A 27,242-nucleotide genomic window follows, 5' to 3' on the forward strand; every position below is an offset into this window, starting at 1 on the left:
AACTTTATGACCTTTTTATAATCTAAAAATAATAATATAGAATTTATAGAAAAGTTTTTATAAAACGTTGAATAGCTTTTACAACCTTATGCTAAGGTACCCAAATCGTGTCAATGCATGAATAATATAGGCTTCGTAAACTTAATTTGCTATTAGGTAAAAAAAATTGTGTTAAATATTTGGACTTGATGTGTCAAATATCAAAGCATTTTTATCCAATAATAAATATAGAATTTTATTTTTAATATATCACTATTATTGTATATAAATAACTTTTATAAACTTTTATAAAAATAGTTTCATAAACTTAAATCATGGTAATTGAAAATATCTTGCAGTTGCCTACATAATTGTTCCAATTTTTAATTTTCAGTAAGAATTAGAGAGCGTAATTGGTGTGGTCCAATTACACTATATTCAATAGGACTCACAAATTACAATTGTTACAAAAACATGCCACATTTATGTAATTACAAACAATTACACTCAAATCTAAGGTGACTTTCCAAACACTACATTAATATCTATGTGATATATAATTTGTCGACCACCAAAATGGTCAATTTGAAAGTTTTCATATTTGTAAACTAATTCATTAACTTGAAAATTTGTCAATATTCATGTAATTAATGAAATGCTTAAAATGAATAAATTGATTTTCTCTGCTCATTAGTCATTAGAAGTTTAAAATTTTTTCAAATGTGAATTTTTGTTAGCGAAAATTATAAAGACAATTTAATATTTTTGTTGGATATATATTTGATGAAAATTATTTATTTGTCCATTAAAGTTAGTAACATTTATTTATGATAGTATTGTAATATCTATTTAAAGGAGAACTAAGATTTACTTGATTATATGTTTTTCGAATAATATTTTGAGCATTTATGTATTGTTTTGTACATTATTTTGAAGCTATTTCTTTTCATTTGCTAACCTCATTTGTTGTTTTATTTAATGGATTAAATTTATGGAGTGAACAAGTTAAGTTTCATTTAGATGCTTTGGATTTTGTCTTGACATTAATTATTACTAAATTGTTGTTATTACTGACTTAAACAGTGAGGAAGAGAAGTTGTACCATAATGTAACGGTTAACTACATTGAACCTTTTATTTTTGCAAATAACTAATACCAACAACATTAAAACCACAATTACACAAATTGAAAGAGATCAAACCTTATATTGTTGCTATTACTAATGTAACAATTAAATAGATTAAACCTTATATTTTTGTGAACAACTAATACCAACAATATTAAAACCACAATTTTACAAATTGAAAATACATAAGAATATCTTATGTTTGTCAAAAAAATATTTCTAGTGCGTGGACAAGTCACTTGCTAGCACTTTAATGACACAATGCACGACATGAAGTTTGATGGATCTAAGAAAGTGCAAGAACATATTATCGAGATAACTAATATTGTAGCAATGCTAAAGAGTTTGAGATGGCGGTTGATTATTCTCTTTAAATGCATTTTATATTGATTTCACAATTAACCAAGTGGGATATGATAAATTGCTAGTAAACTTATTTAGGAGGAAACAAGATTAAAGAATCAAAGAAATCATTCAATCAACTTTATGGGTCAAAGAGTGAACATCAATAAGTTTTAAGAGTAAAAAAACACAAATGTCAATTAGACCTGTCCATGGGCCGGGCGGCCCGGCCCGACGGCCCGCCCGAAATATGGGCTTGGGCAAAATTTTAGGCCCGTTTAAAAAATGGGCCAGGCCTCGGGCAAGATTTTTTTGGCCCGGACCCGGCCCGGCCCGGCCCGAAAAATATTAAATATATATTTTTTATTTTTAAAATATAATAGTTTTTTATTTTAAGTTTATTTACTTTCATTTCCTTAACTAGTGTTACAAAATAATAATAATAAAACATCAAGTTTGTTTTACTAATCAAATGTTAGATTTTGTTACAACAATTAATACAATTAATACAATTAATAATTTGATAAATTTACTAATCAAATGTTAGATTTTATTACAACAATTAATACAATTAATACAATTAATAATTTGATAAATTTACTAATCAAATGTTAGATTTTATTACAACAATTAATACAATTAATACAATTAATAATTTGATAAATTTACTAATCAAATGTTAGATTTTATTACAACAATTAATAATTTGATAATTTTACTAACAATTAATTTTAATAACAATTAGTTTTAATTTTATTAAAAAAATAATTTTAATTTTAATTTTAATTTTAATTAAAAACGGGCTGGGCCGGGCCGAGCTCGGGCCCCATGTTTTTTCTTCGGGCCGGGCATGGGCAAAATCTCAGGCCCATATTTCGGGCCGGGCCCGGGCCTAGTAAACGGGCTGAAATTTTTGTGGGCCCGACCCGGCCCGGCCCATGGACAGGTCTAATGTCAATGTATCATATGATGAGAAAAAAGATTTAATAAGTGTTAAAAAGAGACGCTATGAAGGGAAAAATTTTATTTGAAAAGAAAAATAAGTTTTATGTTTTTTAGTGTTTCAAATCAATTTTAATTGAATATTTTTATCTTCTTAATTTTTATTTTTAAAAATAATTGTAAAAATTGAATTTATTTTACTCAAAAATCATGAAAGGAGGAATATAAAAGACAGAGAATATTGTATATTCTATATTGATAGAAGCGAACGAAAAAATAAACCTACACTTTCTTCTAAAGAAATTAATTAACTCACACATTTCGTACCAACCAATAACTAAGGTCAAAACCTAGGCGTGCACAGAGAGAGAGAGAGAGAATAATTGCAAAAAATTAAATCCGAAAACATAATAAATATATAAACCCAAAATGGAAGAAACACTATGTAGTTTCCATTTTTGTTGTAAAAACCATCCACTGAAGCCTTCCCTTCTGCTTAATATACATTTAAACTTTCATCTCTCCAAAGAACCCTATTTGATAATCGACAAATATAGTATATTAAGTGTTTAGATTGTTCAAACACAAGAGAGTTGAAAAAAAAAAAGAAGAAGAGAGAAATGGGGAGAGGAAGAGTGGAGCTGAAGCGGATAGAAAACAAGATCAACAGACAGGTGACCTTCTCCAAGAGAAGAAATGGGTTGCTGAAGAAAGCGTATGAGCTTTCAGTGCTTTGTGATGCTGAGGTTGCCCTTATCATCTTCTCTAATCGTGGCAAGCTCTACGAGTTTGGCAGCTCAGGGTACATATATAGGTTTATATATATATATATTTCACACGTTCCTTTCTCATTAATTTTCATGGTTTTTTGGTCAAGTTTTCTGGGTCATTTACATAAACTTTCCCTACTTGTTTTCCCTGGTTTTTCGTATAAGCTCCATGAAAAAAAACTCTGAAGTGTCTGCAAAAGGAATGCTTGTTCACAAACATCAGACCTGCAACTCTCTCTTTCATTTTTATGGTTCTTTGTGGGTGGACAGGTCATGATTTTTCCCTTTGCTTTTGTGGATTCATGTTTTTGGGGAAACTGAATTTCTTTTGATCAATGAAAGATCGACACGTTTCATCTCATTTGCAAAAAAAAAAAAAAAACCCCCGAAAGGAAAAGACCCTTCCTTTTTGGATCATAAACTGGGTCTTTTTAACTCTTTGGGCTTGTGAATGTTTTTTGCTTTCACTGATCAGTGCCACAGAACTCGTGTACTTTTCACCTCAAAGCTGAAACAAGAAAGGCCCCCAACTCAGGGATTTCGATGGCTGTTTCAGAACCCCGTCAGTAAACTGGTGTTTTGTCTTCTCAACCACAGTGCAAAATCTAGGGTTTCCCCTTTCTCATCTCCATGGAAAAAGAAGACGGTACCAATGAAAGATCCTCTTTTTTTTCTTTTCTTTTTTTTGTCTTTTAATCCTATGATCTCCTTTTTTTTTCAATGATTCTTGTTTTATTTTCTTACAGCAATGATATTAATGTTCTATACGGAGGTTTGTAAAAGGCTGACATAAAATCAAGCACACCCATTTTTCATAGAACATTCATTTTGCTTTTGGTTTTGTCAATGGTTCTTGGAGACCATTTAAAAGGTTTACAGTAAAATTTCCACCTCAATCCAAGTTTTACTGGTATTGTGGATTATGCTCAAAAAATAAGAAAACCTTTAGAGCTGCAGCATTAACGAATTACTGTACGTGTTTTATATAGGTTAATAATCCACTTTTATTTTTGTTTTTTTCAGTATGACCAAGACCCTTGAGCGATACCAACAATGCTGCTTTACTCCTCAACCTCAACACAACATCCCTGAACATGAAACACAGGTTAATTACAAACAAACCTTCTTCTAGTTTGCTTCTGCAACATTACAAATTATATAAATGTTCGTTTGTCTTGTTAGGCTTGTAACTATGCAGGTTTTGTGTTTGACTATATCAGCCTTTTTTCATGTAATTTCTTAGATGCTTTGGCTTTGCTTATCAATGCAGAGTTGGTACCAAGAGATAATCAAGTTGAAGGCAAAATATGAAGCACTTGAACGCACTCAAAGGTCTTGCATGTCGTTTCTGAGTTAAAAAATCAGTTTTACTATTTAACAAAGACATTATATTATTAATTGCTGGATAATTAAAATCAAACTAATTTTATTGTTCACAAATATATAAAAGAGAAACTTACAAATATATATTTTTAATCACTAGCTGCGGCTAATTTCTTTCACTCTTTACTCACGCCACTTAAATGTTTCATACACACTATACTTACATATTTATAGCCTTAGTTAAACCCACTGAGCCCACTTAATTTACTGTCAAACTTATCCATTTATTATGGATAATGCTTAAACTCATGTCAACTCGAAACAAATATAAAGTTGCCACTTGGCTTGTTTTGTCAAGTTGCAGGTTAATTTCTTGACAGCTTGCTATCCATCTGGCAAGCTAATTTCCTTACCTACATACTTAGTCTGACTTAAAAGTCGATTTGACTTCAACACTCCTCAAACCGAGCTTTCATTTCAAATTTTTCTTTGAGTTCATGGAATACGTCCGCTTTTAATAGTTTCGTAAAAATGTTTGTCAATTAAACTTTCGTTATGTAGTAAATTAATTCCACAATTTTATTCTTCTTTTGTTCTCAAATAAAATGATATTTTATATTGATATACTTGTTTTGACTATGAAACATCGAATTCTTTGTAAGAGAGATTGTGGACTTGTTGTCAACTGAAATTGTAATTGAATCTTCTTATATAATAGATCATGCGCCTAAAATATTCTTCAACCAAATTGCTTGACATGTGCACATGTAATAGCCATGTATTCTACTTCACATGTTGAGAGGACTACTATTTGTTGCTTTTTCGATGACCATAAAAATATTGCGGAGCCAATATGGAATAAATATTCGGATGTGCTTTTGCAATCATCCAAGTCACCACCATAATCACTATCTGAATATTTAATCAAGTGGTCTTGTTTTGGCTTCTCCATGTATCTACTAACTAATCTCACTACGTTCATGATATTTGGTTGTGTGATAGTCAAGTACAACGATACTTTCAAACAACGTTGGATTTATCAGCTCTCTAGATGAATCAACACTTAATTTCATGCTTGGTTCTACTGGTGTGGCTACCGGCTTACAATCTTTCATTCTGAATTTACTTAAAATTTGTTCTGCATACTTCATAAATATTCTTTCATTTGTTTCACTTCGATTCCAAGAAAGGATGACATTTCACCAATATCTGTCATTTCAAATTCTTTAGTCATAGCTTTCAAGTTATTGAACATACTTGAATTGTTTCCCGTGAAAATCATATCATCCACGTATAAGCACACGATCATGATGTCACCAACTCCATTTTTTCATATATAAGGCGTGCTCGCGTAGACTTTTCATGAACTCGTTCTTTTGAAAGTATTCAGCTATTCCTGTGTTACATGCTCTTAAGGGTTGCTTTAGTTCACATAAAGTTTTCTTCAAATGATAAACTATCTTCTGATCCTTGCTTGCTATATCTAGGTGGTTGTTTGAACAAAATAAATGTCTTATTGTGCTCCATGCTCTCGAGGTTTGCTTTAGTTCACATAAAGTATTCAACTACATATTCTTGCAGGTGTTTCCTCTGAGTTGTTGGTACTATTGTTGATTGATGATGACAATGTTGTAGGAGGACTTGGTGGAGGGTTTTGATCATCACCTTGTTCATCTTGATTGATGAAGTCATCGTCTTTGTCATCACTAAAAAATAATCCTTCAATTTTCTTTTCTTCTTCTCTCCACCTCAAATAATCAGCTTCATCGAATTCAACATCTTTTAAAATAATAACTTTCTTGGTGAGAAGGTTGTATAACTTATATGCTTTGCTTCTTTTTTCATAACCAATGAAAATACATTTCTCTCATTTGTTATCAAGCTTCTTCTTGTCTGGTCAGGAACATTAGCATATGTGATACATCCAAAAATCTTGAGATGTCCAACTCCTGGCTTTTCATTGTTGTAGGCTTCATTTGGTGTATTATATTTCACACCTTTTGTTGGACATCAGTTCAACAAATAAATAGCACATTGAACAGCTTCAGCCCAGAAGATTCTTGGTAAATGCTTACCTTTAACCATACTTCTTATCATATCAAATAGTGCGATTTTTTCTTTCAGCAACTCCATTTTGTTGTGGCATGTACGCAATTGTCAACTGGTGAATGATTCTGTGCTCCTTGTAGAAGCTTTCAAATAGCTTTGAAGTATACTTACCTCCTCTATCAGATATGAGTATCTTAATATAATGTCTACTTTGTTTTTCTATCAGAGCTTTGAGCTCGATAAACTTATCAAGTGCTTCTGATTTTGTTTCAAGAAGATATATCCAACTTTTTCTACTAAAATCATTAATAAAAGTAAGATAGTACTTGTTTCCGCCTAGTTATGGTATATCAAAAGGACTTGTTATGTCGGAATGCACAATCTCCAATAGTCTCCTAGCTCGTCAAGAATTTCCAACTTTAAAATTTTGTCTGTGTTGTTTTCCTTGAATGCAAGCTTCACACAATTGATCAGAAGGATTAATTTTTGGCAATCCATTTACCATCTTTTCTTTTGACAATAGCTTCAAGCCAAAAAATCCAAAATGTCCGAACCTTAAATGCCACAACCATCTTTGATTGCATTCTTCATACATTTCACTTCTCCAAATTCAATATCAATAGTGAATAGACAATTACGTGTCATATAAACTTGAAGAATTAATTCACCACTCTTATGTTTTAGGGCAAGTGTGTGATCCTTCATATGTACTTCATATCCTTTTTCTTGAAGTTGTCCAAGGCTGATAATGTTACTTTTCAAAGTTGGTATGTAATAAACATCTGATATATACTTCTTCTCTTCGTTCTTTTGTATAATTGTAACTTTGCCTTTGCCTTTACCTTTTACCTTGGTGTGTGATTAATGATCAAATGTTACTTATCCAACTATGAAAATAAATCTTTTTGGCCACACATGTGATTGCTGGCACAATTATCAAAATATCAAATATTTTTATTTGATTTTTCATTTTCTTTTAAGTGAGGAATACATTAGATTTCACATTTTCTTCTTCTTTAGTTGCTGCTACATGATTTCTCTCCTCCACCTTGGGAGTTGATCTACATTCATAACTAAAATAATCATATTTTTTGCAATTATAACATTGTATTTGAGATTTATTTCCTTGTTGAAATTTGTCTTTACCTTTACCTCTGCCTCAAACTCCTCGTCCAAGACTTGGCGTTTGATACTCTTCACTTGTTTGGTCTCCACCATATGATTGATTGTCTCATTCACCTCTATTTTCGCCTTTATATCCTCTACGGTTGCTTGTATCTTGTCTAATACTATTGCTAGCTCCACTTCATTAAAGGACAGCTTGATTTGCAAGACTTGCTTCAAATTTTCAGTATCATCATTTTGCTTCATTTTATGCTCATGGGTTTGGAGGGAAGCCACAAGTTCGTCAATAGATATTTGTGACAAATCTTTTGATTCTTCGATGGCAACAATCACATAATCAAATTTGCATGTTAATGACCACAAATTTTTTTCCATTACTCTTACATCATCAAGAGTTTCTCCATTCCTTTTCATTTCATTTACCACCGGTTTCACTTAAGAGTTTCTCCATTCCTTTTCATTTCATTTACCACCGGTTTCACTTAGGTGATATAATCATCAATACTTTCTGAAACTTTCATTTATAACATCTCAGATTCGACTTTGAGCATACTTTTTGGCCTTTTTGGCTCCTTGAAGGAATTTTTGCATTCCCCATGCTTCCTTTGATGTCTTTGCATCTAAATTTTTTTCAAATGCTGATTCATAACACCTTGGAAAATAAAGAACAATGCTCTCTTATATTTTTTACAAACTTCTTTCAATGCTCTCTTCTCTTTGTTTGTTAAAGTCGCTTCGGCAGCTGCATTTTCGAGCTTGACATATCCTTCTTCGATTACATCCCAATAATCTTTAGAATCGAGTCTGCACTTGGATGCTCCAATTATCATAATTTTTTTTTGTTAATTTCGAGATTTGTGGTTGAATCATGTTTGCCATTATAATTTCAATACAAACCTAACTTTGATATCACTTGTTGGAAACCTAATGGATACTCAAAATCAAACTATTTTTATTACTTACAAATATATAAAAGAAAAATATACAAATTATATTTCTGCTGCTAGTTTCTTTCACTCTTTACTCATTCCACTTATATTTTTCATACACACTATATTTACATATTTATAGGCTTATTTAAACCGACTTAGCTCACTTAATTTGCTGTCAAACTTACCCATTTATTATGGATAATGCTTAAACTCATGCCACTTTAATGCTTAGTCAACTTGAAACAAATATAAAGTTGTCACCTTGCTTCTTGACAGCTTGTTCTCCACCTTGCAAGCTAATTTCTTTGCCACCTTATCTATATACTTAAGAATACTTGGTGTCAGTTTAGTATTATTTCTTAAAAATATTTTTAAGTTAAAAAGTATTTTTGAGTAAAAATTAAAATTTTTTGATTTTAATGTTACAAAAACTGTTTTAAAAAGTTAAAAAGTATTTTATTTAACAATGTTTTTATTTCAAAAGTACTTTTTGTCCCAAAAGTATTTTTGAGAATTGCTAAACTGGCCTTAGCCGATTTTAAATGTGGATTTGACTTCATAATTAGGTGCAATTAATATCAGGCATTTGCTTGGAGATGATCTTGGACCATTGAATCTGAAAGAGCTGCAAAACCTTGAGAAGCAGCTTGAAGGAACTCTTGTACTGGCTAGACAAAGGAAGGTATATGATGTTACCTCCATGTCTCTTTAGTTAAACAACTTCTTTGTCTTTTATTTCTTTGAATCCATGTCTGACAAATATCAGTTTTTACAGTCTTTTAAAATCTTGTTCTTTGGTTTTCGTTAACCAGCTCTTAAATGATATATATATATATACACGAATGCATCTGATGTATGCTTCTGTTTGTTTTCCGTAACTGCAGACTCAGATTATGATGGAACAAATGGAAGATCTCCGGAAAAAGGTACTTTTAAGTATGATTGATCATTTTGAAGGGTTAAATGCAAAACTGGTCTTTAAACTATATACTAATTCTGTAATTAAATTTTTAAAGAGTGATAAAAACTATTACTTTTCTTATTTTACCAAAAATATAGTATTAGTGAATAAGATTGTGAACCTGTGAAACATTTTTATAGGATGATATACACTTTACGAGTAAAATAAAAAGAAATTAATAGTTTTGATGCCTTTCTCGAATAATACACCAATTTTTTAATTTAAGATGAATTTCTTGAGAATTTATTATCTAAGTATCATTAATTTAACATTCTAAACTTTTGCCAATTAAAGAAGATATGATGTTTGAATTCTTTATTTCTTTTAATACCAATCTTTGATATTTGTGTTCATGTATGTCACAGTAAATGTATTATTGTTAAACACAAGTTAAACAACTATTTCTTTTGGTTATTACACCATTTATATGTATGTGGAATTTCTGGCAGAAGCGTCAGCTTGGAGAGCTTAACAAACAGTTGAAAATCAAGGTTAATAACCATGATTACTACACCATGAACAATATGCTTTTAATATTCTGTTGAAAATAACTACAATAAACCATAAATATAAAAATATTTGTGTATATTTGGCCTTAATTTCAGCTTGATGGGGAAGGACAAAACCAGAAAACAAGCCAAGGCTTATGGAGTTGTTGCACAACAGCTGAAAATAGCCACTTTCCGCTGCTTCCTTCTCACCCCAACCCTATGGAATGTGACCATGAACCTGTTTTACAGATAGGGTACAATCATTACACGTATATATTTCTCGTGCACTTTTTTTTGTTCTTTTTTGGTATAGTATCAAGCTACAATCTCCTTAGCAAAGTTTAAGGTATAAATTTAGTGTTTGTTTGAGTCTTAAATTGCTTTCATAGGTCCCTTTAATTGATTATTAAAACGTGAATGTTGGTGGTGTTTGTATTAGGTACCACCACCATTATGTTGAAGCTGAAGGATCCTCAGTCCCCAGAAGCATGGCTGGTGAGACCAATTTCATCCATGGATGGGTCATTTGAGCCCTCTACAGCTCAAAATCACACATATATATATATATATATATATATTGTGTAATGTTGCCAACATATACATATAGACGCTGCTCAAAGTGTACAAAATAAAGAAATGCTTGGATCTTAAGGGAGCATTCCTTCTCTAACTGGGACATTAGATATATTTACCTTGTTACTGTTATATTTTAGCCTTCAATATTATTCTGTAGCCTAATTGTAGCCCCTATATGTTTTTCAATTTGGTCTTGTAGATCTCTATTTCTAAGTTATTTTTTTTTAAATCATCTTTTTGCTACCACATCAGTAAGTTGGGTGGCTTTATATCTAGGGCTTGTTGTACAGAAAGTTTAATCTTCCTTTGGCTTTATAATAATAGTAATAGTAACAACTGTATATATTTCTAGCCATAAATCCTCCTTTGGAATTGGATTTAAAGATGGCTTAAAATATATTCTTGTTGAAGATAAATTGTATATTGTTACAATCAAAGAAAAGTTCAAGGGCTAGGCTTCACCATTTTTAGACCTCTCTCAATAGAAGGGACGAATTGAAAGGGTAGGCCTTGAGCCCTCTCCAATGAAATAATCAGGTTTGGTTTTCATCCCTTTTAAAAATTAATAATTTAATTTAAATTTCTAACATCCATAATCTTTACTTAATCTTTAAATAGAAAGAAGAACGAGCTTAAATCTACATCTTCTTTAAGTTGAATTGATCAGATTATTGGTTCATTTTTTCGATTAATTTGATTAAATAAATTATTATAAAATTATAAAAAAAATATTAAAATTTTATGTTCATTTGTTTTTTTAGCTCAATTCAATCGGTCCATACTAGTTCTTGAGTCAACTGATCTAATATTTATTGCTAGACTAATACCCCAATCGTTCTCGGTCCAATCAATCCGATTTAACTTAAACATCATTGCTTGTTGCAACAACAATGATGCCTATTGAGCGTAGTCCTAATTCATGCGATGTTCGCAACCAAACATTTCGAACAATTCAAACCAACATTTTAAAGGAATTAAATAAAAAAACAATGGGTATGCAAGATTGGCTTCATTGAAAACCTTTTAAAAACAAATATAATAATTAATTAAAATATTACATAATGTATGAAATTATGCATGGTTAGTACAAACATTAATATTAATCTCACAAACTCAATAAGAAGATTTGATGAATAATGAATTCCTCTATTATTGAAGTACTGTTAGTGCGTTATTTTATTCTGATAACTTGATAAATAGAGAGTAAACTTAAGTCTTATTTAACTGATCAAGATTAACATTTGTGTTGGTCAGCTGAATAGCAACAAAATAATAATATCATTGATTGATATGTACAAATATTTAAATGGAGAGGTTAAGAAACATTGTAACATAAGCTAAGCAAAGTGATTTCGAGTTAAACAATCCATTTAGCAAGCTTAAAGTTTCTGTCCTATTAATTTTAGAAGCTTTAATTGCTTGAATTGGACACCAAGGCAAAAGGGTTCTTTGATTGTGATTTTGTCCTTTGTTTTCAAGCAACTTCTCAACTTAAACACGATTTAAATTAAAAAACAATTCATTTTTCTCGATAAAATACATTACACTTTTAGTGAAAGAATTCATGTTTAAATCTTAGAGATAATAAATTAAGCTTTCCTTATAATTATAGAGCTATAATTCCCACTTGAAGCATTGCAAAACATGGAACATGTAGGAAAACATTGGAGCCCCTCTTGCAACAAAACAAGCAAATCTCAAACTAAATGTGACGTTGACAAGCCCCACATATTTCAACACAAATTTTTGTTTATCTTTCTTTTAAGTCTCCTCCCATTCCATAGCCATTTAAAAAAAAAACCAATTGCTGAGCTCAAGAAGTGAAGTATAAGTTTTGCTGATCCATTAGCAATTTTATTATTAATGGCCTTAAAACTTTGTTCTCAATATAAAAGCATGTTGCTACAGCTTTAATGAAAGCTAAAAAAAACATGAACATGTTAGCATTTAGCATGAGGAAACTGGGTTTTCTTTTCATTCTGATTGTTTTGAATATTGTTGCACACGGAGAAGAAACAAAGGTGCATTTCCCCCTTTTTTTCGTTTATCTAAATAATTATTAATTTTATGTTATATAGTTTTATGGGAGTAATTATTAGTTATTATTAAATGTGAACAGAATTTTTACATTGTTTACTTGGGAGATAGTCCATTGAGCAAGCAATCTGCAGTTCAAAAACACATAGGCCTTCTTTCCTCTGTCAAAGGAAGGTAAGTTGCATTGTATTTTGATGCATTTGACTCACATAGTTTGAGTTTCCTGGTTTTTTAATGGAGCTTTTGAACAGTGAACATGGTGCCAAAGAGTCCATTGTTTATAGCTACACCAAGAGCTTCAATGCCTTTGCTGCCAAGCTATCTGAAAATGAGGCTGAAATGTTGAAGGGTACTCTAATTCTTTCTTATTTTGTTCATTTAATTTCCATTTCTTTAACATATGATTGGATTAACCTGATTTATTGAAATGTTTAGGTCTGGATGAAGTGGCATCGGTGTTTCCAAACCGATATCGGAAGCTACACACGACGAAATCGTGGGACTTCATTGGACTTCCTCTAACAGCTAAAAGAAATTTGAAGTTTGAGAGGAACATAATTGTGGGTCTACTTGATACAGGAATTACTCCGCAGTCCGAGAGCTTTAAGGATGAAGGATTTGGTCCACCGCCCTCAAAATGGAAGGGAACGTGCGGTCGTTTCATGAATTTCTCAGGCTGCAACAAGTAAAAAGCAATGAGTCCTCTTGAACTTAACTGGTTTGATAATTTATTGGTAATGTTTAAACTTATGGGTTTAATGTTGGCTGTTCATTCTAAAGCAAGATTATAGGAGCTAAATACTACAAGCTTGATGGCAACCCCGACCCTGCCGACATTTTATCACCAATAGACATGGATGGCCATGGCACGCACACTTCATCGACACTAGCAGGCAACCTGGTTCGAGATGCAAATCTTTACGGGCTAGCCAAGGGGACAGCTCGTGGTGCGGTGCCATCAGCTAGGATAGCAATGTACAAAGTGTGCTGGGCCAGTTCAGGGTGTGCTGATATGGATATTCTTGCTGCATTGGACGATGCTACCAGCGATGGAATGGACATTATATCGATATCGATCGGCGGGGGAACTCAAGATTTCGTGACCGATTCTATATCAGTTGGTGCATTTCATGCCCTGAAGAAGGGAATCGTTACCGTGACTTCTGCTGGGAATGACGGTCCAAGTTTGAGTTCGGTTTCTAACTATTCCCCATGGCTTCTTACTGTAGCAGCGAGTGGCATCGACCGACAGTTCATGAGCACAGTCAAGTTGGGTAATGGAAAAAGTTTTCAGGTAAGTTCGATATATCATTTAAAGATATGTTCTTAAATTGTTTTCTGAACACTTCCTTGAAGTGCATATACATAAGCAGGGAATTGGAATCAACACATTCGAGTCAAAGGAAGGTCTTTACCCCGTTGTCAGTGGGGCCGATGTTGCGATGAACTCCGAAAGCAAGGAAAACGCAAGGTTCTGTTTCGATAACACATTGGATCCCAGCAAGGTGAAAGGAAGGCTTGTTTATTGCACACTAAGTCAATGGGGTGTTGATTCTGTTGTTAAAGGAATTGGAGGCATAGGCACCATTGTTGAAAGTGAAAAATACCTTGACACTGCACAAATTTTTATGGCACCAGCGACCATGGTGAACTCAACTGTTGGTGAAACTATACAAAATTATATACATTCCACAAGGTTATATGATTATATTAATTTTGTTCCATGATTTTTTGATAATGATAAATGCTGAAGCTATCAAATGAAAATTGGCAGATCACCTACAGCAGTGGTATACAAGTCTGAGGAAGTCAAGATTCCTGCTCCATCTGTTGCTTCGTTTTCGTCTCGGGGTCCAAATCCCGGCTCGCACCGTATTCTCAAGGTATAAGCTTTGAATTCTACCGTTTCCATTGATCATCGAGTGCTTAATATCAAAACTAATGGCCTCTGTGTGTACCCTGGTGTAGCCTGATATTGCAGCCCCTGGCGTCGACATATTGGCAGCTTACACTCTTGTAAAGTCGCTAACAGGGCTCAAAGGCGACACCCAACGTTCAAAATTCACTCTCATGTCCGGCACTTCGATGGCCTGCCCTCATGTTGCAGGTGTTGCAGCCTATGTAAAATCGTTTCATCCAACTTGGACACCAGCCGCCATCAAATCTGCAATCATGACCACCGGTAATGACATTAATATCATTCTTATTTGCAATATATCTATCATCCCTTATACTCTTATTTGCAATATATGAATACTCTTTGTAGCAAAACCGATGAGCAAGAGGGTGAACAAGGATGCCGAGTTTTCCTACGGTGCCGGTCAATTGAACCCTGCAAGAGCCATAAACCCAGGCCTAGTCTATGACATTGATGAGATGTCTTATGTACAATTCCTATGCCATGAAGGCTACAGTGGATCATCTATAGCACATTTAATCGGCACAAAATCCGTAAACTGCTCCTCATTGCTTCCTGGATTCGGCTATGATGCTCTTAACTACCCGTCGATGCAGCTTAACATGAAAAACAGCCAACAGCCGACCGTAGGTGTTTTCAAGAGACGAGTCACCAATGTAGGTCCTCCATCTGTGTACAATGCTACCATTAAGGCTCCTAAAGAACTGCAAATCACGGTTAGGCCAACAAGTCTCCTGTTCACTCGTTTGTTGCAGAAGCGGAGTTTTAAGGTGGTGGTGGTAGCGAAACCCGAGCTGAGCACTAAATTCAGGGTGCTATCGGCTTCACTTGTATGGAAAACCACTCATCACACTGTGAGAAGTCCTATTGTTGTTTACAGTCTCCCAGACTAAAAATAGTAAATCATATATGAAAGAAATGATGGAGCAAGTGCAGAATTAATAAAAGGAAAGGCAGTTTATATATAATTTGTTTGCACAGTTTTGCTTGTATACTTGAGTCTTAATGCTAACCTTCCATCTTCATCTTTTTCACCTTCTTGTATACGAATTGCAACATAACTATGACCAAAACAATCTCAGATCTAAATTAGAATAAATCTGGATAAAATTCACATGAGATTTAAACTAAAATAAAATCCAATCTACCCATATTTACACAAGATAAAACTCAAACTTGAAAGGTTCTTGTATCAACATTAAAACAGATTCGAACTAAAATAGATATAAGCAAGGAGGGAGTGCGAACATGTTATGCTATTGACCCGGACCCGACTGACAGATTGGTGGTTCTACCGGTGGCATAAACTCGGATATAGACCAAATTATTTGTGGTTCAGTGAAAACCAAAACCAAGACAAAAAAATTAACAATTGAATCAGTTCAACCGATTTATAAAAATTTTAATATATTTTTTTAATAATTTTATGAATTTTTTAAGAGTACCAAGGTTTTTTTTTTTTTTTGGTCGTCTAATTATGAAAAGTTACAAAATAATCGTTCATGTAATACCCTTATACCTGATCCAATTGTTTGATCCAAATACCAGGACGCTACATTTGTTACCGGAGCAACTACAGTCTAATTCAATTTATTTTAAGTGTCTACATAATCAAATTTGGGTCAATATATGTTTCCTATATGTTTCATGTTCATTTCCGAGACTTATATGGTTTATAATAGCTTTCTACACAATCTAAGGTCGAACAAGGACTGAAATGCAAAATTTTGTCAATTTTTGAGGTGACGTCGCAATGTCGGGGGTTCCACGTCGCGGTGTCACTCACTGACTTCACTGAATTGAATGATCGTCTCGACGTGGTTTTCCGTCATCGCGACATGCTCCCTGTCTCCAAAATTTTTTTTAATTTTTAAGATTTTTCACTAAAGTCCTATTTAGAAATTAAAATTTAACCAATCCAATTCATTTTACATCAAGTCCACATAATATAACATGTTATTCAATCAAAGATAACAAGGTTTATAAAATTAACATAATTATCGAAGTTTTACTTTAGAGGACTTACTCTTATAAAAATAATTTACTCTTTCTACATATCATAACATGTTGCTAACATATAACAATCAATTTATCATAAGACTTTCTTAATTCATTTTATAACAATCACTCACTTAGTACCTCAACAATACATTTAAACTTCTCTTATATATTAGCAAATCCATCATTTGCAACAATTTCTTAACATTATAACTCTTCTATTATTTTTCTCCTTCTTCTCTCCATTCCTCATCCTTTATGCACATGTATTTATACGAGAATTTATGGTTTTAATATTGTATGCTATATGCAACATTAATTTCAATTTTACTATTTACATAATTTTAGTAAAATTGTCCACTTGAGTAGCAATCACTAAATTATTTATAATTTGGTCTACAATGTTCCAAATTAAGGTATGCTTGTTGTTTTGAATCTAGATTTAATGGCCTTTTATCATAAAAATTTCAGAATTTCTTATTGTGCCAATTAATACAAGAAATTGTTTTAGTTTTCCCTAGTTCTATTGTTAAGCACTTTGACCCTTCTTCACTAAAATGTATTATCTTTCGATACGATACTCATATATTGTTTCTATTTGTTTCCTTTAAAAGTAGGATCGTCAATATTTTAAGCATATAAATTTCATCTCCTAAACATTTTTGTACAATTTGAACTAATTTTTCAAAGTCAAAATAGGGAACCCAAAATCATTCTGACATTGTCTCACAAAATTCATATATCTCGTAATCTACTATCCCTTTACTTACACCATTTCTTTTATATTAAACTATACTCAATAATATTTAATTCGTATTTAATTAAACCTTCAACTAGATCTTTACAATTTTGGTGAATTTTCAAAGTTGAACTATTGGTGTTGTGTAAAACTGTTTTAATCAAAATTCTACTTATTATCAATCGTATGATCATATCAACATTTAACACTTTTTCATTTATCAAACTTAAGATCATTTGGTTGTACATAACATTATACTTTTTACTTAATTACATTTTCACTTTACATACTATAATTCATATCACTTTCTTTTCATAGTTCACAACATTTCCATTACTTCTTCTTTATTCTCACTCAATGAACACATTAAAACATAATGAATACCTATACTAGAAATAACTTTCTTATATTTTTAATACTTGTAGTTATTTCTAATTATTTTGCAATCTAGTCCTTAACATTACAAAAACCTAGTAATTATTATAATTGTCTTTCTAACTTCACTTTTCATTCAATTTCACAATTACATAACACTTTAATCAAATAATTCATAATAATTTCTTACTTCAGATATCTGATTTTATGCATTTCACTTCAATTATTTTTAATTTTAAGTTTCTCAAGGGTTACAATTTAGTCCTTAACATCATGAAAATTCATTATTTACTATAATTTCACTTTAATATCACTTTGTAATTAATTCACTAACACTTAACACATCATTTAAGTTCTTTATCTTAATACTTTATTTAAATCATAAACTTTTTTACACTTTACAATTTAGTCCTTTTACTATTATTTCAATATATCAAATCAATTTAACTATTTAGCATAAGTAATACTTGATTAAAATTAAATAAAGTAAAATTCTTGAAGTACTTACCTTGTCTCTTTAATCTCTTCACTTTTTCCACAACTTTTCCACTTCCACTTTCAATTTCTTTCTTTCAAGATAATATTCTAACTCTCTAGTATCTCTACTTCACTTTCCTTTTGGGTGGAAAAAGAAATTTGAAAGAAATTTGAAAGAAAAGTAGAATTTCATGGTAAGGGACCAAATTGTAAAGAAATAAAATTCCCTTTCATGTATATATAAGTGGCATTGGAAGTATGAATTTTTTTATTTTTCCATACAAATATCTTATTTAATTTATTAATTAAATAATAAAATATCTTATAAAATAATAAAATATTCAACCAATCATAATTTAACACTTTTCTTTCTTAATTATTACCCCATATAATTTTCTTTCTTAATGTTTTGCTTGATTTAACTTATTTTCCTCAACCAAACGTCCGAAAATGATGAAAATGTTTTTCCCAAAACAAATAAATTGAAATAAACTCATTAAAATAATAAACTTTTAATAAATAAAAATATAAAGTTGTTAAATATTAAATTAAAAGAATCTAAAAATTTAAAAATAATATGGGTGTACTAAAATGAATTTGAGTTTGTCTTTTATAAATATGGGTGGACTTGAACAAAATTTTAAGCTCATATTTCAAACCGAGCTAAGTTTAGGGCAAGCATAAAGTATTTTAATATTATACTTAAACCCAACTTGAACCTGATCAACCTAGCCCATGAGCACTTCTATATAGGATTTCGTGAATGCATTTCCCAAGTAATATATACACATATTTTAAGTTTGACTCTTTAATTTCTATTTCATTTACTATTTTTTGTCATGACTTAGCTTTGAATGTGTTTGTAAAGGCTAAATTCCAGAGTAAAGCAGTTGTAATCATGGGATTAAGGGTTAGGGCTGGGATTGGGCTTATTTGAATTAAGGAGTAACCCTGGGAGATCCACCAACGAGTTCAATACCCGGGGAATCAATCAGTGGCTGCTAGGGTTTGTTGGGAAGGGAAATAAGATGAAATGAAGAAGAAGAAAGGGGGAAGAGAGGAAAAGAAAAAGAAAAAAAGAAAATAAATAAAGAAATAAAAAGAAAATAAACATTTTAATATTAAAAAAAATTAAACATGTGGCACATTTGCCATGTTATCAAATAATGACAGTAAACGATTAAGTGGCATTTTATAACAATGTGATAATATTAGTGGCATCTTTATAAGTTTAAAATATTCGGTGATAAAATTTAAATTAATCAGAGTTTAATGGCATCTAATGTAATTAACCCTTTAAAATATTGATTAAACCCTTCTCATTTTTAATGCTGTATAATTAATATTATGTAAAAGATTAGAAGATTTATAATAATTCGTAAAATTAAGTGCTTTCTATACTTATATAATATTTTGTATAATTAAAAATATTATAATAATTTACGTAATTAAAAATTAAAAATGTAAGAATTTGTATAATAGAATAATGTTTTATGTAATTGAATTAATTGTATAATTATATAATACATTACTAAATGGTAATAGTTTAGGTAATTAAATAATATTTTATATAATTGGAATGGATGAAAACTTAATTTAAAAGATTATCCTCTAAATATCAAAATTATGAGGGTTTTTTTATTATTAGGAAAACCCAAATAGTCCATGCTGAAAACCATAGTAAAGCTAGCCAGTCGAAAGAAAAAATATAGTTTAAGAAAATCCTTTCATAACACTAATATAATGGCAACATCTAGTACATGTCAATGGTGAAAATGCAATGTTTAAAGAATTTCTTTTCTCTAAAATTAAATTATGCTTATGTCAACATTATTCAGCAACACAAATAGAATGCTAAATTCTGTTTCAATCGACAATGTCACATGATATCATGCGATGCCGAGCGAATCGGCAAACTGAAAAGACCATACGAAGTCATACAGAACACCATTCAGACCTTTCCATCTCATTTTCGGAGTTTCTCAAGTTCTGCTTCAGCTTCTGATATCTGTACCTTTAACATCGATATTCTTCGCTCAAGATCTTCAACCGTTCCTCTTTTACACAAGGGTTGATATGGTGAAAGAAAATGACGTGAAAATGATTTCAGAGCTTCAACCCCAGTAACCTGTTATAAACCCATACAAATTGACAATTTGATTGTATATTTACAAACTAAAATGGTCACACAGTATACTGGAACTCACCTCTTGTGGGAGCAGCGGCAGCTTCGTGATGTTAAAGTCATCGTATAACATGTAAAACTGGTCAATGTACTTTTGTTGCATCTTCATTCTCGCTTTTAATAACTTGGACTCGACATCTTCAATTAAAACACAGGCCAATTGATGGTAAGCTTTTTATTTAAGCAATAACTGTAATGGCGGAGAAAGGGAAAATGAGAGATATAGTATGCAAGTAAAAGCGTACCTTCATCATCGAAAATTACTTGGTTGATGATGATATTGTGTGTATCTATCTCAAACTTGGCAAGTTCCTGCACCAGTCTCTCTGTTTCGTATAGAGAGAGGAACTCTGGAATGCAAACGCAGACAAAGGTTGTCATGTCCTGCCAAAAAGGAAAGTGTATTATACCAAAAGCATGAGCACCTCGAGAAACTTCGATTGAGATAGAATAAAACCCAGAAAGTAGAGGTCCTTCGAAGTTGCAAAACTTCAAGAAACCAGAAATGGAAAATGAAAGTTAAGAGAAAAAAGAATTTGCTTCCCAACACACTTCACAAGTTCTAATATTTGTATGTTTAAGAGGTATTTCGGTAACTTCACGATGAAAAGTGAGAACCAAGTAAGAGAACTGTATCGAGCATATATCTCCACGTATAGCCACGGCTTTCCTCCTCTCCAAGTATATCATGATGGCCAAATTTAGTATATGCTAGATTACTCTACTTCATTAGTCAGAAAGCACGGCAACCAACTATGTTGTTTATAAAGGGGATAAATCTCAAATTTATACATGAACTTCGATCCAATATGTAATGCTATACATGAACTTTCATATAGTGCAATTATCTACATGAAACTTTGATTTTGGTTTCAATTGTACATATGAAATTTCAATTCTATTCAATTGTACACGTTTTGAAATTAAATACATCCATTTATTTTAATGTTGGATAAATATAATTGTTTGTGTATGCATGATATATACGTAAAATCGAGTTCTGTCAAAACTATGTTAGTAATTTGTGAAAATTGAATCGAATCAGAATTTCAAGTATAAAATTGAACATTAAACTAAAGTTTGTGTGTGATATTGATTCATCCCTTTAGAAAGTTCTTAATATGCTAAGATAGAAAGTCCGAGAGCTTAGTGCAAGCACTGCCTCTGGTGGCTTGCAGGCAGATTGTTGTCAATTTTCCAGTTTCATCATATACCGGCCGATCAAAAAATAGAACAGAAAATTTAATAGGAAAGTATTAGATAATGGGAATTTACCGGGTCTTTGAACTGCTTATTAACTTGTTCGATCACATCTTTCATGCCTTCAAGCCTCCCCAAAATTGCATCCTCCCCGAATTCATCATCCATCCCGAAAAGACGGGTCATCTGCCATAATGAGTTTCAGACTTTATGAGCTACAACCTAAAGAAAGCCAAACAGGAAATAGTAGCGATCGGTAACAGTTGTGCATTGACAAGTGAGCTACGAAAAGAGTGAATGTGATATCCCAATGCCATACAAACTTTACAATGATATAGAAGACGAACTCGGGAGAAAGTATTGAATGAACTGATCACTAGAAATAAGATATTCAGGAAAGATTAGTAGTTTTTTTTTTCTAGAAATGCTGCTAAAGGATAATATAAAATTTTATTATACCTGACTCAATAAGCCACCAAATTTGCTTTTTAATGACATCATTTTTGCAAGCCCCTTCTCTAATGTAGAAGGAAACTGTAAAAGCCGAAGAGTATGTCCAGTTGGTGCAGTGTCGAATACGATGCAAGAATAATCCATTGTTTGTACCAATCTGCAGGAAAAGGATTAAATTCAGACAACAAAAGATCAAAAGGCAGATGAAAAAAACACCGGCAGAAGGCAACAAAGTGCATGCAAAAAAAAAAGTTTAAAAAGAAAGAAACCATCATAATTAATCTAAAATATTTGGGGAAAGAAGGGGTAATTTTCAAATAAATCCTACTACCATCAACCGGTGGAAATGAGGATATAAACAGTACAAAACAAGCAAAGTCCTCGATTTGACCACTCTATTTTATTTAGGTCACACTTGAATAAAAGAATTATAACTTTCAAAGCTAAAACCTAGAGAATGCGTTCAATAAGCACTGCTGATCAGTAATATTTCCTAAACAAGAAATGTCGTACTGAATGCCCTTTTTGAGACTGGCTAATTAAGAACACACTGAGAGAGAAAGTTGAAAGCCTTTTAATAAAACATCCATGGCAACCATTACCTTGTTTGAAAAAAATATCAATATAAAAAAAACCCCAAAAGAAGCAATAAACAGCTAATGCATCTCAATGATTTATCTCACAATCAAAGCATCAAACAGAAGGAGAAGATGTCTTACTTAAGCATCTCAGCAAAGCTCATTGCCTCATCAATTCCTGGAATTGCATTTGCCAAGTCAGAAAATAAACTATCCATTCCTTCAAGTCCATTCACATCTTCGTTTTCCACAGTAGGATCCACTTCCTATTATGATCATTAATAGTAAACAAGGGACAAAATAGTGACAAAAATCGGAAAAATCAAATTATGAAGTTTTACCAACACAGAAGCCAAGCATTAAGCAGGGTGAATCGATTACCAGGTTACAATGAAAAATCATACTTCGTTTCAAGTGAAAGAAGTTAAAATTGGAGAATTTACGGACTAGGTATTTGCAATCAAACTCAAAACAGGACAAATCTCAAAACCCCGAATTTACAAAAAAAAAAGAAAAGAAAAAGAGTAAATCTCAGAAAAGGAAAAAGGGAAAGCAAATCCACGAATAGCCAGAAAGAAAAACTAAATAAGAAGGGTACCATGGCATATAAATTGTTGAAGCCATTGACCAAAGTGGGAGTCTTAGTGAATCGTTGTTGGAAAGCATCGCTGAGATTATGAGCAGGATCGGTGGATATAATCAAGACAGAGGATCGGACCCGAGCCAGAAGGATGGAAAGAATCGAGCTACAAGTGGTTTTACCAACACCTCCTTTGCCACCAACGAAAACCCATTTCAAGCTATCTTGGTCCAGTATGTTCTGGATAGTTGCCTCTGGTAATTCATGATTCTCTGCCATTTTTTTTCTAACACACTTCGCTTCTCCTTCTTTTCTCGGAAAAGAATTTGAAGCACCCAGAAAATCTAGGAAGGAAATCGAAGTTTATATTTGTCGGAGGCTTTTCTTTTCTTGGTTTCGTGTTTTCAAAACAAAGCACAAATCCAACTCGTCTAAAGTTCGTCGTAGGACTCGATTTGTGTCCAAGCGGCGTATGAAAAATCTAATTGAATAGAGATTTATTTTATTTAGGTTAATTTAACCTATAGTCCCTATACTCTTAGGACCTTTAAATTTTAGTGTCTTTACTTTAATAATTGAAATTCAACCGGTAACATTATTAATAACTTACACAAATGTGTAATATTTTAATATTCAAAGTTTCAATTGAAAATTAAATTTCAATTGATAATATATAATTAAATTTTAAAAATAATTAACAATCAAATCAAATAAGTAAAAGGAGTAAATTCAAAAGTAGAGATAATAAATTTAAAAATCCAAAGAGTACAGGAAATGGAAGTATAATTAGACATTTTATTTATTGAAATTCATTATAAATCTCTATTAATGATATATATTATTTTTAAAATGCATTATACAAAAATTCTTTTTCTATAAAATGCCTAACCAAATCTACTTAAACATGTTTAAATACAAATCTTCTTTATAGCTATAATAATATCAATCGCAAATAAATCAAGGGCGAAGTTAGAATTTTTTTTTAGAGGAGGCCGAAATTAAATTGTAATTTTTATAATAGTTAAAAATACAATTTCATTATTTTAATAGCTTATATATTTATAATTTTAAAAGAATTAACTCAAATTTTTATCATTTCGCTCTGACGTGGACGCGATTTCGAGGAAAATGGCCCATTCCGGTAAATAATAAAATACCGGGCTTATTTCGGTAAATTTTTTAAAAATAGGGCTTTTTTTGGTATTTTGCCCTGGAGTTGTGCATACTTATAATTTTCAAAAAGTAGATTATGATTTTTTCTAGTTTTTTTATTATAAATTTTTGAATTTTGAGATTTATTTATTTATGATCTTTTTAGATTTGTTATATTTTAAAAACTTTAAGTGAAATTTTATTTTTTTTACGTGTGGCAACGTATCATTAGTTAGTTTGAATTTTTTAACGAAAAATTGAGATTAGTAATGAGATAACAAAATGAAAATATAAAAGCTAAATTAATACAAAAAATAAAGTATAAGGGCCAAACTAATAAAAATCAGTACAACTACCAAAGTAATAATTTAACTATAGTACATGAATCAAAAAAGATATTAAGCGAAGATAAAACTTTGTTAATTCCCTTTAGTGAAAAAATCAATTTTATTTTATTTCTTCTATTAATTTAAAATTAATATTTTTAAGTTGATTTAAATTAATATTTAATACAATCTTTCTGCACCGTAATTTAATTACAATATGTCACTATCTGAACAAAATAATTTACAATTGTTTTTCTTTAATCCTAAAAAACTTTAAATGGGCAGCTCCGGAAAGTGGATGGGTTAAACTTAATACAAATGGTGTAGTCTCGCTTAGCTCTTATTCGGCTGCGATTGGAATAGTCATAAGAGATGCTAATGGTAATTAGTTTTGTGGTTATTCGATGACATTAGGCAAAGATGAAGTATTCAGGATTGAAGCAAGGTCTATGTTAGAAGGACTTCGACTAGCTTGGGACAAAGGTTATCGACAGGTTGAACTTGAGTCTGATAATGCTCTGTTAATGGAATTAATTTTAGCTGATAAATCTATTAATAGTCATATTATGGAACTACAGACCATTCACAAGTTGATATAAAGGAATTGGATCCATCATATTTCTAGACTTCACAATGAAGTTGCAAGCTTTATGGCTAAGCATACTACTATAAGATTCACAAGTATTTAGGTGTTTTTCGAACCTCCTCAAACTGTGAGGGGTTTAGTTCAAAAACATATTATGGATTGTTGATTCTATGCTTGTTATTGTAATTGCCTAGTGCGGTTTTATTTACCAAAAAAGACCCACAATGTTTAGCTCTTATACATGGTCTATGAATTAAATTTTAAATTATGTTAAAAATATTAGTTTTTAAATTTCTGACTAACTACAAACTCATTGACATCATTATTATTATTGTGAGGGTTTGAATATACACAAGCGCATAATATTCACAATTTTTATTACAGTAATATTAGTAAAACTTAACTAGTTGAAGTTTAAGCAATTCATAAATTACTTTAGGAAGTATATAAAAATTGTTATAAGTCATTTGATATAATGGATGTCCGTAACCCTTAATTTCATCCTATTATAACCCCTAAAAATAAATATCCATAATCTCTAAATTCATTATCTTGTAACCCTTAAACCATTTATAAGGTACTTTAATGTTGATCCATAATGCTTTGTAACTTATGGTTTTTGAAGCCCTATAAATAAAAGGCATGTACAAGCTTATTGTAGGCCAATGTGAAAGTTGAATCATCCTTTCATCTTCTATTCTTCTCACTTGTTCATTTTATATTTCTTTTAGTTTTATAATATGTTATCAACATGAACATTTATAAGTTCATACTGAAGTTCACGTTATTTCGACCACATATAATTTGCCCATAAAGCTCCCATTGAACTATATACGGAATGCGTATTTTCATCATTGTTTTAATTTGTTCATCATACTTCTATACTAATTTTTTAAAGGTTACTGAAAGAAATTTCAATTATTTCAATTTGTTTTAATTTATATCTTGTCTTCTTGACCTAGATAATTTGCATAAAATTTGATATTATTTTATTTATTTATGTTACATTGTTGCTTGGTTTATTATATATGGGCCATGTGGTAGTTTGAGATTTCATGTTGATGCATAATGGGTACAGATTTGCAATTACATTATATATGTAATCTATCAAGCATTTTGAGTTGACATGTGCATTAAGTTCCCAATTTTATTTAAAATGTGCTTGATTTGACATTTTCTATAAGCAGCTCTTGAAATTCTTGATGGTTGACTATTACCTCTTTTACTGTTATTACTGTTCATAGTTTTTTTTCTTTAATTTGTTCATTTATATTGGAAGTTACCACAATCATTTCAACTTGATCCAGTAAATCTGGTTAATTATTTATCATTATGCATTGATAAAATATAATATATTTTTAATGCATTTAATCTAGTTATAATCACTAAATTTTACGGGCTAGCAAGGTTAGTACATGCTCACTTGTATACAGATTATCAAACCTCACAAAGCATTTTTCTTTCAAGCATTTGCACCTGACAATTTCTTTATGGGTTTCTATACCTCCATCTTTGTTTTATTTGCAGTAATGGGAATAATATCTTTAAAATTGTTTACTCATTCTATTTGTCGTTGTAATTGAGGATGTGGTTGGAGATGTATTAATAACTATTATCATGGTGGTTATAATAGTGGTACTTCTAACCACTAGAAAAGAATAATAATGAAAAATAAGAAAATTGTGCTCAAAATATTTGAAGGTTATTGAAAATTCATGCAACCGATGTGGTATGAAAATGCATTAATCACGTACTTGTCGTACATTTAAGCACCTAGTAAAATTTTATCAAAGAATCCATTAAAAAATAAGAAAGGAAACAATATTAAGTCAAATTTATTTATCCCAAAATGATGAAATGGAGGATAATTTTTGAAAAAAAATGAAAGTTTTATTATGATGCTAAAGCTAACCATGCATGCAAGGATGTTGATTCTAAAGGCCTTAATGATATAACTCATTTGTATGTTTTAATTTCCCTCATAAGAAATAATTTTATATATTTTCCTATGACCATTTGCAA

General features: G+C 31.2%; 3 protein-coding genes across 6 annotated transcripts; 2 read left to right on the forward strand and 1 right to left on the reverse strand.

Moving 5' to 3' along the window:
• The first annotated feature begins 2,836 nt into the window (after positions 1-2,836).
• Positions 2,837-11,032, forward strand: LOC105791574 (agamous-like MADS-box protein MADS3). 3 transcript variants are annotated; one of them, XM_012619688.2, is made up of 8 exons: positions 2,837-3,191; positions 4,183-4,264; positions 4,430-4,491; positions 9,171-9,270; positions 9,473-9,514; positions 9,999-10,040; positions 10,155-10,309; positions 10,480-11,032. In XM_012619688.2, exons 1-8 carry the CDS (start codon positions 3,010-3,012, stop codon positions 10,568-10,570), a joined length of 756 nt encoding a protein of 251 aa, XP_012475142.1. In that variant the 5' UTR covers positions 2,837-3,009; the 3' UTR covers positions 10,571-11,032. The 3 variants fall into 3 exon arrangements, with proteins under 3 accessions (XP_012475142.1, XP_052490164.1, XP_012475144.1); XM_012619690.2 differs by having other exon boundaries at positions 2,839-3,191; positions 10,155-10,294; XM_052634204.1 differs by lacking the exon at positions 9,999-10,040.
• Positions 11,033-12,489: 1,457 nt separating this feature from the next.
• LOC105791573 (subtilisin-like protease SBT4.14) lies at positions 12,490-15,539 on the forward strand. Of its 2 annotated transcripts, XM_052634203.1 has the most exons (10): positions 12,490-12,637; positions 12,736-12,827; positions 12,905-13,002; positions 13,089-13,149; positions 13,233-13,338; positions 13,434-13,947; positions 14,027-14,349; positions 14,428-14,536; positions 14,622-14,835; positions 14,920-15,539. In XM_052634203.1, the coding sequence occupies exons 4-10, from the start codon at positions 13,095-13,097 to the stop codon at positions 15,462-15,464; spliced, it is 1,866 nt and encodes a 621-aa protein (XP_052490163.1). In that variant the 5' UTR covers positions 12,490-12,637; positions 12,736-12,827; positions 12,905-13,002; positions 13,089-13,094; the 3' UTR covers positions 15,465-15,539. The 2 variants fall into 2 exon arrangements, with proteins under 2 accessions (XP_052490163.1, XP_012475140.1); XM_012619686.2 differs by having other exon boundaries at positions 13,089-13,338.
• Positions 15,540-19,869: 4,330 nt separating this feature from the next.
• Positions 19,870-23,620, reverse strand: LOC105791576 (ATPase GET3A). Its single transcript, XM_012619691.2, has 7 exons — positions 23,175-23,620; positions 22,718-22,842; positions 22,005-22,155; positions 21,621-21,731; positions 20,591-20,729; positions 20,368-20,483; positions 19,870-20,288 (listed from the first exon to the last, which is right to left on the reverse strand). The coding sequence occupies exons 1-7, from the start codon at positions 23,433-23,435 to the stop codon at positions 20,127-20,129; spliced, it is 1,065 nt and encodes a 354-aa protein (XP_012475145.1). The 5' UTR covers positions 23,436-23,620; the 3' UTR covers positions 19,870-20,126.
• Positions 23,621-27,242: the final 3,622 nt, after the last annotated feature.

The sequence above is a fragment of the Gossypium raimondii genome, chromosome 8, assembly GCF_025698545.1.
Source record: "Gossypium raimondii isolate GPD5lz chromosome 8, ASM2569854v1, whole genome shotgun sequence".
In the NCBI taxonomy this organism is placed as follows: Eukaryota; Viridiplantae; Streptophyta; class Magnoliopsida; order Malvales; family Malvaceae; genus Gossypium; species Gossypium raimondii.

What these genes read in the sequence shown, in the direction of transcription:
- LOC105791574 (XM_012619688.2), top strand. Translation starts at nt 3,010, where the DNA reads ATGGGGAGAGGAAGAGTGGAGCTGAAGCGGATAGAAAACAAGATCAAC. An exon ending in GCACTTGAACGCACTCAAAG is followed by an intron (nt 4,492 to 9,170) that starts GTCTTGCATGTC and finishes AATTAATATCAG; the next exon opens with GCATTTGCTTGGAGATGATC. An exon ending in ATAGGGTACAATCATTACAC is followed by an intron (nt 10,310 to 10,479) that starts GTATATATTTCT and finishes TGTTTGTATTAG; the next exon opens with GTACCACCACCATTATGTTG.
- LOC105791576 (XM_012619691.2), bottom strand. Translation starts at nt 23,435, where the DNA reads ATGGCAGAGAATCATGAATTACCAGAGGCAACTATCCAGAACATACTG. An exon ending in TTGGTGGCTTATTGAGTCAG is followed by an intron (nt 21,732 to 22,004) that starts GTATAATAAAAT and finishes TCATTATGGCAG; the next exon opens with ATGACCCGTCTTTTCGGGAT. An exon ending in AGTAATTTTCGATGATGAAG is followed by an intron (nt 20,484 to 20,590) that starts GTACGCTTTTAC and finishes TTTTAATTGAAG; the next exon opens with ATGTCGAGTCCAAGTTATTA.
- LOC105791573 (XM_012619686.2), top strand. Translation starts at nt 12,530, where the DNA reads ATGAAAGCTAAAAAAAACATGAACATGTTAGCATTTAGCATGAGGAAA. An exon ending in CTTTCCTCTGTCAAAGGAAG is followed by an intron (nt 12,828 to 12,904) that starts GTAAGTTGCATT and finishes GCTTTTGAACAG; the next exon opens with TGAACATGGTGCCAAAGAGT. An exon ending in GCTCGCACCGTATTCTCAAG is followed by an intron (nt 14,537 to 14,621) that starts GTATAAGCTTTG and finishes ACCCTGGTGTAG; the next exon opens with CCTGATATTGCAGCCCCTGG.